This window comes from Lepidochelys olivacea (assembly GCF_965140295.1).
Source record: "Lepidochelys olivacea isolate rLepOli2 genome assembly, chromosome: 2".
Lineage (NCBI taxonomy): Eukaryota > Metazoa > Chordata > Testudines > Cheloniidae > Lepidochelys > Lepidochelys olivacea.
Window position 1 is genome coordinate 248,759,135 of NC_140412.1, and position 12,102 is coordinate 248,771,236.

The following is a 12,102-nucleotide window of genomic DNA, read 5'->3' on the forward strand; positions in this document are numbered from 1 at the left end:
AAAATTCTGCCCTCCCGGTACCATCAGTTCAACTCCTTTTGAAGTCAATGGAAGTTGCTTCTGAGAGTGGAATTTGGCCCATAGAACTGTGTTTTGCAGATGCCTAGGGAGTAGTCAAAGTAATCAAACATTACTGTGATCTAACTATATTGTTACTAGAGGTCTAAAAGACTATGGACCAGACTGTGCTCTAATTGGATGGGGGAAACCCAAGCAGGGTGACAGGAAATGGATATTGTTCCATCCAAATGGAGGTGTGTTTGCTGCCCATCCATCAGAGAGCTAGCCAGAAGTTCAGCTCCCCAAATGTGATGTCTCTTGGGACACCCGAAGGGGTCAGAGCTTCTGCACTCTTTCCTGAGTCTCCTGGCTAACCTAATATGGTACCTGAAATACCCAGCTGCCCTTCAGTCTTCCCTCATTCAGTGCTTACACTTTGACCCAGCCTATGCAAGGTAGTACTGAGTGAGTGAACATTATCTTGGCTTGGGATACTGTGTTATATGTTGTGAGTGAGTGCTACTGTCAGGAGCCCTGCCACCACTCTTCTCCACTAAGTGTCCACAGAGAGAGTTCATGAGATCTTAGGAGGTGGAGGAGTCTATAATGTGGAGTCTCTGTTCCTCCCTTCCCCACACTGCACCTGCTATTGGACCAGGGACCTGGTGTGCTCCAGTGGTTCTCACCCAGTCGTACGTCTACCCCTGGGGGTAAGCAAAGGTCTTCCGGGGGAAAATCAACTCTTCTAGATATTTGCCTAGTTTTACACAACTGTCTACATAAAAAGCACTAGCGAAGTCAGCACAAACTAAAATTTCGTACAGACAATGACTTGTTTATACTGCTCTATATAATATACACTGAAATGTAAGTACAGTGTTTATATTTCAATTGATTTATTTTATAATTGTATGGTTAAACATGAGAAAGGAAGCAATGTTTCCGTAATAGAGTGCTGTGACACTTTTGTATTTTTATGTCTGATTTTGTAAGCAAGTAGTTTCTAAGTGAAGTGAAGACCAATCAGACTCCTGAAAGGGGTACAGTAGTCTGAAAAGGTTGAAAGCCACTGGTGTGATCAGTACGATTACTGCTGATAGCTGCTAATTTTCTCAGCTCACGAGGTAGAGCTTTTTGCATATGAGGCTGAAAGTGTGGGGTTCAAGGATTGATTTTCTCATGTTGACAAAAGGTGGGAGTTAAATGTTCCAGTATGTAGATCCAGACTGTCTCTTTGGGACCAAAATGGGAAAGTATTTGTACTAAGTTCAATGCTAGAGTAACTCACAGTGAGTCATTCTCAGTTTGGGATTTTCCAATCACCTTTTTCTCCATGCTGGAGGCCTGAATAAGGATATCTATTCTGCTAACATTGACAGTATTGACAGTAGTGCACAGAATGGTTATTACTTTGCACAGGTGTTGGGGATAACCGCTTCAGGTTCAGTGGAACCGAACATGGCTCAGATTCCACAAAGAATACATTCATTAGGAACGCTTTCGCTTACTTGACTTCTCTTCACAGACCCTCAAAGAGTGGGAAAGAAAGGAAAAGTGCTTTGTTTTACATTGTTTCTGTGCTGTGATTTAAAATGTTCAGTAATCTATTTGGGCTTTTGTTTAAACACCCTATATTAAATACTTGTTCAAACAGTATCACATTTTCTGTATGTAATGTATTTGGTAAAATAACTGCCCATTGTCAAAGACAGAGAAACCCTCAACATATGTAAATCTAAAATCCTTTAGAGCCTAAAATCGAGTGTAGGCAAAGAGGAGATGGTAAGCTGACTGTGTCACTTGAGAAATAACTGCTCGAGAGCTACAGTTTGAAACACCAGAACTCTCTGAAATGGAGCCCGTGTTAAGTCGTTAGTGGTCCTGCAGAGAATCCTGTTCGTTTGATTTAGTGGAGAAATCATGGGTCTGTGGCTAGCACACAGTTATTGATTTAATAAGGTGAAACCACTGGAGCATTGCAAGTGTAAAGGTGGGTTTTCATTTTATTAAAATATTTGTGTAAACAAACACGTATTGCGTTCACTTAGGGAATATCCTTGTCATAACCTTCACTACAGGTTTCCCAGGATGATGCTATATAGGGAAAAGTGCAATTTTTACCTATTAATGCACCGTTAATTTCAATGTAAAGATTTGCTGCAAAGTGCAATTATTGCTTGGTCTTGTAAAAGTCCTGTATACCCTCTGAAATTTCAAGGGTCTGCCTTTTTTGACATATGTTCCTGTCTCCTAATCACGGGAAATAAGACTGGTAAAATTAGATACGTACCCTGTTGTAATATAAATCATGGTCTTACTCAGTTTTACATGTGAAGTAATTAGTGTTCTCTTTCCTTTTGTTTGTTAAACTCCCAGGTGAGTCGCTCTGCCTGTTTAATGACTACACAATTAATATGTAAATTGTTACGGTCACGAGAGGCAGCAGCAGCAGTGGATGTCAGAACGTGGCCTCCTGTGCTAGATACAGGTAAGTAAGTATTAAAGCCAGAGCTGCCCTGTCTTGTTTTACAGTTGAACTTGTCGTGGTTCAGAGATTCATGCAGTGAACTGACATTAAAATAAGGCGCACACGTTTTCATTTTTTATTTATTCTAGATGACTTGCCAAAGAAGCGGCCTGCTCAAATCTACAAACCTTCTAACCCTGACACACTGGCTTATCTTGATTTTAGTGTGTCCACAACTGGAATGCTAGCTGGGGTAAAGGTAGGAATTTCACACTAAAAACAAATGTTCTTGTCATGTATGTAACCAAACAATTTGGGCATATATACAATCGAATTTCATTGTAGTCTGGAAGATTCTAAAATTTTCTGTGGTTTTGAAGAATTATAGGGTATGTTACTGATGATCAACAGAAATTCAAGTTGATACTTGTATTTTGCTTATACTGATGTTATATAGAAATTCTACCATCTTTATTTTTTATGCTTGTAAAAGTTTAGCTCATTCTCCTTAGCTTTCAATATCACATCAAGCACATCTGAAACCACTCATGACCATGTCCTACCTATTCAACTTATGATTCTCTATCTTCCTTTTCCTTGGATGGTTATTTGGATGACCTCTTAAAAGAAAATTAACTCACATTAGGTATAAATTACAGTGTGTGTTCATGCTGAGCACAAAGTTTAATATTAATTTGTTTCCTTCATCCTGTTACCGATTTCAGGAATGGCAGTAGTTTGGGAATGAACCTGCAGAATGGTATAGTTTATCATTTTAATTACTGTCTTGTCTTCCAGATGTCTCATGCAGCCACTAGTGCCTTTTGTCGTTCTATTAAGCTGCAGTGTGAGCTTTACCCCTCTAGAGAAGTAGCTATCTGTTTGGACCCTTACTGTGGACTTGGGTTTGTCCTCTGGTGCCTCTGCAGGTGAGATTTCTCTTTAGACTTTTTAAACCTCATTTCCATTGTACCATAAAACAAAAGAACAAACTGCATTTGATAATAGAGAAATTTGATAGAGAGATTCTTGATTGGCAATAATAGAGCTGGCTGAAAAGCTGCAAAATATTTTCACAAAAAATGTTGACATTTTATTAGCACTAGTTAGTGGGGAGTTTATAACTTAGTTAACAGTTTTGTGGTTTTCTGTACCCTATGGATGGTGTAATGTTGCAGTAAAAGCATTCTCAGTAACTTTTAGCTTTTCTTTAAGACATGTAGGTAGATGTATATGAAAAACGATGTGCTTTACAGAAGAAAATTGAAAACATGGTACAGGGAAGGTCTATGGAAAAGTAACTGGAATCATTCTTTACTAAGAAATGTTAGATCCTAGAATTATTATGTTTTGACACATTTCACTGAAAGTGCACTGTTGCTGTTTTAAAACCATGCTGAAATTAAGGTAACTTAAGGCATTAAAATGATACAGTGTTGCATAAATGTTTTTATTTAAATTATAATTAAAAGTGAACATCCTATTGGAATCAACACTTTGTTTAGATGCTTGGAGCACTAAAAAAAATAAATAAAAGTTAATGGTACAGGGACTTGTCTTGCACCAGATAATTATGATTTATGAGATGCATAAACCATGTGCTTGTTAGACTTCAAGCACGTTATTTTAGCATAAGATCCACTTATAGTCTGAGATTGTTCTTTTATTAACCTTTTGGGAAAAAACGGCAATTGGAAAATATAAAAAAAATGATTTGTTCTGATTTAAGCTTGTTGCAATTACTATATTATAATCTGGAACTGACACACCGAGAATCATTATAGTAACATTAACTGTTCTGGTATAAAGCAACAGAAGGCATTTATCTGAGCTTGAACAATGAAAAATCAATGCGTCAGTTTCACTTTCAGGTTTTTAGAGTGGCAGCATTTTGGTTTCAGCAAACCTTCTTTGTTTAATAACAAAGTGTAGAAACCATTTTTGTTAGGCTTTGCCTTTTTAAAAAGCTTGTTTTTACAAAATGCAACTCTTGGGCTAAATGTAAGCTGACACAGTTCCTTTAGCTCAGGCCACTGCGATTCCCAAAGAGAACACGTCTTTGCTTGGAGCTGCGGGCGTGATACCCAACTCAAGGAGAGACGCTCACACTTGCTGTCATCAAGCTAGCATTCAAAAAAAGAGTGTAACCGCAAAAGCTACACTCCCAAGTCACGTACCTGTCCAAGTCCTAGCACATACTGGAGGCAGCTAGACCATCCCACAGCTTGCGCTGCCGTGACTGCATTCGTAAGGTCCATACCTTAAAATGTTATCCTAGCACGGTCTTTGTGTGTGTGTGTGTGTGTGTGTGTGGTTTTTCTTTTCTCTTTTTTTTTTTTACGGGATCCAGTGTATTTGTTGGTTTAAACGATAATTGCTCTGGTCTCTTATTTCAAGGTCTACAAAGGGGCTAGAGCTGAACAAAAATCATTTTGCAGGAAATTTTGATATTTCAACATCTTCTTTTCATCCCCAATTGGTACAAAATGTCAAATTATTTGAACTTTTTTACAAAACAAAAAGTTCATAAAAATGTAGCCTTGGAATTGTTGAAACATTTTGTTTGCCTACTTTCTATTGAAACTAAATATTTTGACATTCTGACATCAAAACATTGAATTTTGAGTCATCTCAACATTAATCTGTGTTCATGTGAACCATCACAATTCCTCATGGGAGTTGTAGTTCATGTGTGCCTTGTGCCCTTATTCTCCCTGGCCAAAGTACATCTCCCAGGATATACCATAGTGGCTCAGGCCGAGGGGAGACTGCAGTGCAAGATAGGGAGATACAATTGTACCATGGGGCCACGATAAGGGGGACACACGCAAATTACAACTTCCATGAGACACCATGTCAGCTCAAACAAATGCAGATTAACGTTGACCTGACCAAAAAGGAAATATTTCCCAGTGCTGTTAGCTCTCAGAAGTATTGTGATTTCTGGCCTGTGTTGGAGCCAGTCTTTCAATAAATGAGAAGCTCCAATCCTCATGTAAGTTTCAGACTTGCCCAGAGGAAATCCCCCTCTAATTGGCTGCCTTCCCCACTTGCCTGCCTTTTAGGGAAGAGCAACCAATCAGATGCTCCTCCCTGCCTTCCCTTCTGGACCTGAGAGAATTTGGATTAGGGACTGTGGGGAAAGGAGCAGCCAATACCATTTTCACAAGGGGGAAGGAACAGAAAGTGGAAAGAGCCTAGCAGCTCAGGGCAGCTGTGCTTCCTCCTTCCCTTTCATCTTGTGAAAAATGGGTCGGTCTGTTCCTCTCTCCATCACTGCAACACTAGGCTTGGGGCAAAGGATCCTGCCTCAGCTGCCACCCCACACCTGGAAGGGAGGTGAAGACTCCCTACAGCTCCAGAAGGAGCAGAGGTGCTCAGAGGAGCTGAGACAGATGTGGGGACAGAAATTATGTATGGCTGGCTGTGCACAGTTGATGTGGGCTGGAGGGGCTGCTTAATTAACTGAAAGGTTGGAGGAGAGGCAGATCTGGGGCTGAATACAGAACACAGAAATAATTATTAGAGTCTAGTTTGGGGAGAAGCTGGAAGCTCTGTATAATTAGGGCAGCATTTTATATAAAGTTCTTTAATTTGATCTCAGTTGGATCTTCCACTGAGAGCCAAAATCAGCTTACTCTACAAATCTGGGACTTGCTATGCACACAGTGGGCAGGGGAAGTTCAAAAATGAAAAAGATGAATGCAGTGTAACCTCTCTCTACTCTTAAAAACCCTCATAATTTTCAGGGTCTGAGTTTTGGGATTGGCCATACTGACTTTGCTTCAGTTTCCCTAATGGGCCAGTGAACAGCTTCAGCAAAATTGATGTTTTCCTGCAGAAAACATTGAATTCTCTTTTGGAAACCAAATTTTCTGTCAAGCATTTTGATCCAAAAATTCATAATCAGCTCTAATAGATTATTTCTATGTTATAGGTAGAAAGCTGACATGAGAACCCAGCGTGGTTCATTTTGCTGCACAGACTTGACTTCCATCTCACACTAGTTTGTTAGGAGTGAAAGTTATTTTTAGGATGCTCTGTAGAAGTACTGCATAGCCCCTTAAGCATACAGTTTGGAGCCTTAAGCATGCAGTAAGCATACAGATTACTCTTTCTAACTTACGTGCCAAAAGGTGATTGTTACTTTTAACATGCCATGCTTTACCTCTGGGGGATATCTGGATGTAAAATTAAATACACAGATTGTGAAGTCTATTGTCATTGCCATTAACTACGCTACTACTTGCTATTCTAACATAGAGATTCATGGTCAGCTCCTACTGTCTTTATTTTTGAAGGTTAAGGGGCTGCAAATGGTAGCAATTCATATTGGATACAGAGCAGACATAGCAAATGGGCTCCTTTATGCAGTCTCTGAAATAAGAAACACAAGTTAAAACTTTGAATTCAGTCACTTCAGCTATGCATATTTAATTCCTCCATTAACTAGGCCGAAGGAGGTATTCATTCTGCAAACGACCAAAAACTAACCTCTTTTCCCCATCGTAGGTTCTTAGAAGTTATGCTGCCCTGCTTCGCTGTGACGCCCCAGAATGCAATATTCTGTGACGTCAGAGCTATTAAGGAAAGCCCACTGGAGCATGGAGCCAGCCCATTGGTAAGTCTGGAGTATATTGCATGGTTTTGCAAAGTTTGTTTTATTTTATGTCCTAAAGAGTATAAAAAAATAACAAAAAGAAACCTTGCAAAGCAGAGCAATACATGATTTACCAACTTATTTACAAACTGGCTGCATGCTCCAGCAGGGTTTCCTTGGGATCTTTGTCACAGAATGATGCATCCTAGGCATGGCAGCAGAGTCATCAGGCCTATGTGAGTTCACTAATCCAAAAGCTCTTCTTTTTAGCTGTTTGTGCTAGCTTTTTCATGGGGGAATTCATGATGTGATTTGATTTGATTTTTCATATTTTTCTTTGCAGCTTTTGCCTTCCATTCTGAGAAGCTGACCCTACTATTTTGTTTTGCATTGCATTTTTAAATCTCTAAGTTATAATAGTTTTTAAAAGAGCAAACACTTTTCTCCAAATATAAAATCAAAACTAAATCCAATTAAACTACTTTCTGAACTTAAGATATCCCTGTCCTAATATGTAGACCACCATTTATTGGAATAGAGCCTACTACACTCCATGTTAAGAGGGGTTTAATTATAAAACAGAAACATAGGATAAAGCAGATATGAAATTTTTCCTGAATTGTTTGTTAGCCAAACTAAGCTAAGCCCTCTAGTAATTCTGCTTTAATTATCAAAATACAGAAGTGTGTGTGTGTGTGTGTGTGTGTTGATAAACCAAAATGAAATAACAGTTAATTTTCTAAAACTGAGACTTTGCTAGTGCAGGTTAGTAACAATGTTTTAGTCAAGTTCTACAGTGATAGAGATGCACTTAATTGCCATTTTGGTGCAGGAATGGATTTAAATAGCAAATTAAGACCATAAGAGCTGTATTTTTCCAGTCCCCTAAGACCACATTCAGTGAATACAGTGTGTGCCGTGGAGTTGTGATATGAATGTTTGTTTTGGAAGTGCAATGAGAGCTGCTTTCTTCTTGCACACTTCCTATCAGCCCTGAATGGGCAATTGAAGTCATTGATCAAGTAACTTCTACAGCAAAAGTGAGGTCCTGCAAAGTTTCCTCTTAAACAAATGGATGTAACTGTAGAGGAAGTGAACACCCCTTGAAACCATTGTTTCTTGGAATTGCAACTTTCGAAACTGCAGCAGGAGAGGCACCATTTTCATCTACTACATTTTGTGGCCTAAGTTGAAGATAAGCCTGGGGTGAAATTCTTACACCAGCCCCAAGCCCCTTTATGGCGAATAAAAGTGCTGCAGCATCATAAAGGGGCCCTAAAAGTCCCAGATCATGAGATAAGGTTGCCAACTTTGTAATATTTAAAAACCACTTCTTCCCCCCGAGGCCCTGTCCCTGCCCTGCCTCTTCCTCCCAGGACCCTTCCCCCAGTCACTCCTCTTCCCCCTCTGCCCTGGTTGCTCACTGCTATTCCCCTCTCTCCCCTGCCCGGGTCGGGAGGGACTCGCCTGCAGAACCACTGCTGGGCGCTGCAGCCACCTCATGCTGGTAGGAGGTGGCCCCGGCTGAGTAGTAGCTGGCGCGGGTGATGACCCGGTGCCTCCCCTGCCCACAATAACAGGTCTTTGCGTGTCTGGTCAGTAGATCTGACCTGACACTGTCAGATCTCCTTTTCAACCAGACTTTCTGGTGGAAAACTGGGCACCTGGCCACCCTATCAAGAGAGGAGGAGAATTCTGGGAATTCTCCTGGCATAACTGAGGAAGAAAGCCACGGGCTCAGAGAAGGCCAGTGAAGAATTCCCTTGTGCAGGGCAGCTCTCTCCTCTCTCAGTCTGTCACAAGATAAAGACTGGACAAAACTTTCAAACTAGAGTGCCTGAAAACAGGCACTGAAGTAAGTGGGGGACAGGAGGGGCACCATTTTTAATGGTGCTGAACACCATCAACTCTTTGAGTGCTTGTCCATACATATTACACTCTTGGTGCACATGCTCTTGGGGTTGGAGTCTGTTGTCCAACAGTGTTCTTTGGGGCCATGCATGTGCCCTTGTGCTCCCATACTGAGGATAAAAGGGGCAGATCAGACCCATCTACCGCTCCAGTCCTTCTCAACTCGCAGTTCTTTGATGTTCATGTCTTTGCATATCCTGTTTTTTTACCTGTTGTTGTGAATTGTGTATGGATTAGTGTTAGACAGTAAAGGGTTGCCTGTTGGAAATTTTTTTGATAGTTGTTAATTGTTTGGGGAAGTTTTTACCTTCCATATTATGTCTTTTTTCCTCACTTGGATCTTTTTCCCAGCACCATAGCTTAGTGGTGTCCCATCACAAGTCATCCAGCTTCAAGACTGTCCCTCCTGCAAGGCAGCAATTCTGATTAATGATGGACCTACCAAGTGCTTTGTTTTCTCTTGGGAAAGCTCATATACTCAGGAAATGTTTGGTGTGTAAGTCCTTAAAAGCAAGGAAGGCATATTAGATTGTTTGATTGCTCTATGTGTCTAGCTTCTGATTTGGAAAGGGCAGACCCCACTGGAAAAGTTCCAGTGCAGTCCAGAAGCATCTCTGTGAATTCTGGATTCACTAACTTCTGGGTTCCATCTTTGACGGTCATTTCAGTTTCAGACTCTGGTAGGACTGCTAAAATTAAATCTACAAAGGATCAACACTCCTCTGGGAAAGCCAGGGACAGATCACTGATGGGCATTTCCACTAAGAGATCCAACTCACCTCAACACTACCATTTTAGGAAGACCCCATGTCACAAATCAGGTACCCTGGGAGCTCTGAGGGAGCACAGTACCAAGGCTTTGGTACTATCCTGGGATGCAAAGCAACCAGCAGTTATTTCAGCAACGGCTCTTACGCTACAAGTCTTATTAGCACTGGTTTCCTTGAAGTTTCTCACTTCAGCACAGTTTGTCAGTAGTGGACATGTTGGCACCGTCAACCTTGATGCTCTCTGTTCGTATTCGGAATTTATGGCAAACCCCTTCTAAGTACTGGGAAAGTTTGTGGTACTGAAGGATTTTCAAGTTTCAGAAGAGCCAGAGCCTCCTCTGGTCTCCAAAGGGCTAAACATGCCTTCCAGCACCAGTGCTCTCCCCTCAACAGCATTGAGTGACTCCTGGAGCTGACTGCCTCTAAACTTACCCTTTGTGAGAACCTTTCTGGTTTTCATCTTTTATTGTATTCTGTTGTGACATGTCAAAGCTGAAAGATGCACAAATCACAGATTAAGATGTGAGTAAAAACTGTACAACTGATGGGGAAATCTGCCCGTCTGGTAGTCACAGGGCACACAGGAGAGAACTGTCAATGTGGGAAACACTTCTGGAGAAGAATTTGTCAGTGACTATGATGATACTGCAACAATTAGTGCTGTACCTTTGGCACAGGGACATTACCAAGTGCCTGCATCTCAGTATTACCGTGCACTGGGGAGCCAATAAACAATATTGTATATACAGTACAATAGAGCTCTGGGATTTCATTTTTAAAAGTTCATAACATTTTGTGGAGAGAATTTTAAAATGCATAATTTACTTTTAATTTGGTGCCTGATCCTGGCCCCTTGAAAATGATGGCAAAGCTCCTGTTTATTTCCATGGGAGTGGGGTCAGTTCTTTGGTGAGTAGAAGGTATTGTATTTTCTGTCCAGGAAATGTTTAAATAGTAATAACCAACCATAATCTTTTATCAGCAGATGCGTATTTTACATGCTACTAACCCAGGTATCTGTGTGCTCTTCCATGAGTTTCTAGCAGTAAGGACCACCTGTATTTTGTAGGTTTTAGTAATTTAGGACTAGGTTCTGCCTACATTTCCACTCATTTCACTTGAATTATATGGGTGTAACAAAGGGCAGAATTTAGCCCTTAACATAAAGCTGTGACAATTGTGCAGTGTTAGTGAGATATAAACATATTGTGCCTAATACTGATGTTAAAGTTTACACTTAAGTGAGAATACCCTTTTTAGTTTACAATCATCTCATCTACAAAATTCTAGCCTGTATTAACAAATCTTATATTTTTGCAGCGTTTATTCAGGACACCAGTCTATTCTGATTCCTCCCTCAGAATTGGAGACCAATCCTGCTCTATGGCTTCTAGCTGTGAGTCAGTACAAAGTGAGGGACACTTTTTGTTCCTATTCAGTCATGGAGCTTTGTACCAAGGGACTCGGTTCACAAACAGAATCACTGAAGGTGAGGAATTCCATTTTTCTTCCAAGTGTGACATTTCTGTAGCATTTAGGAATGTTCTCTGCTCAATAAGTGTGTGCTAAATCCATTCATTGAGGAGAAGATAATCAGAGAGTAAGGGAAATCTTCAATACAGCCAGTATAATTCCTTGCCAAAGGCTGTATATTAGTTTTTGCCACCTGCTGCTCCCTAGCCCTTTTCCAGATTATGAGGTTCCTAGTTAAATTTATTCCTTGAGGCTTTCCAAATCTTTAAGATTTGTGTTTATTGTACAGCCCAAATTGCTGTAGCTGGTTGCTAGGGTTGTAAAAGTCAGAACTGTGTGTATTAGCCAACTGCATATTGTATGTATAGCTTACTCTAATAAATATGTTAAATATTTGTTTTGTTTTGACATGCTAGAGCACTCAGAAATGCTCTAATCTTTTTCAGCTTGGGGTCTGGGATATACTGATGCTTTTGTTATGAACCTGATAAATTTTTGCTATGCGTTCTGTTGCCAGTTCTGCTAACTAACTGTAACTGCTTTTAAAAGATCTATTTTTTTTCTCTTCAGTTACAAAGGGGTTTAACTTATCAGATGTCAGTATCTGCCTTCATTTACTGAGAGCTATATATCTTTTTCAGAATTAGAGTAATTTAGGAATGTATTGTGGTGTAAATGTGAAGCAGAGGAGCTTGGAGCCAGACCGTGTTTTTGTGGTTAAATATTTTCTTCCTTCCATCTCTATTTTTTTTTCTTTGCCATTAGACCTTATCCTTTTGTACCTATAGATGCATCTTATAGTGATTCAGGCTTACAGCTTGCATAGAGCAGTTCCCACCTTTTAGTCGAATCCCAAGCCCAAATGGATTGGCAAATATATG

At 40.3% G+C, this 12,102-nt stretch overlaps 1 protein-coding gene across 6 annotated transcripts in view; it reads left to right on the forward strand.

Annotated features, from left to right (window-relative positions):
• DIP2C (disco interacting protein 2 homolog C) overlaps positions 1-12,102 on the forward strand; it is a 485,782-nt gene that overhangs the window by 405,348 nt on the left and 68,332 nt on the right. For all 6 annotated transcript variants that reach the window (XM_084620447.1, XM_084620449.1, XM_084620450.1 and 3 more), the window contains 4 exons: positions 2,377-2,488; positions 2,617-2,726; positions 3,266-3,396; positions 11,069-11,237. In XM_084620447.1, coding sequence (XP_084476573.1) covers positions 2,377-2,488; positions 2,617-2,726; positions 3,266-3,396; positions 11,069-11,237 — 522 coding nt within the window. The remainder of the gene's footprint in view (positions 1-2,376; positions 2,489-2,616; positions 2,727-3,265; positions 3,397-11,068; positions 11,238-12,102) is intronic.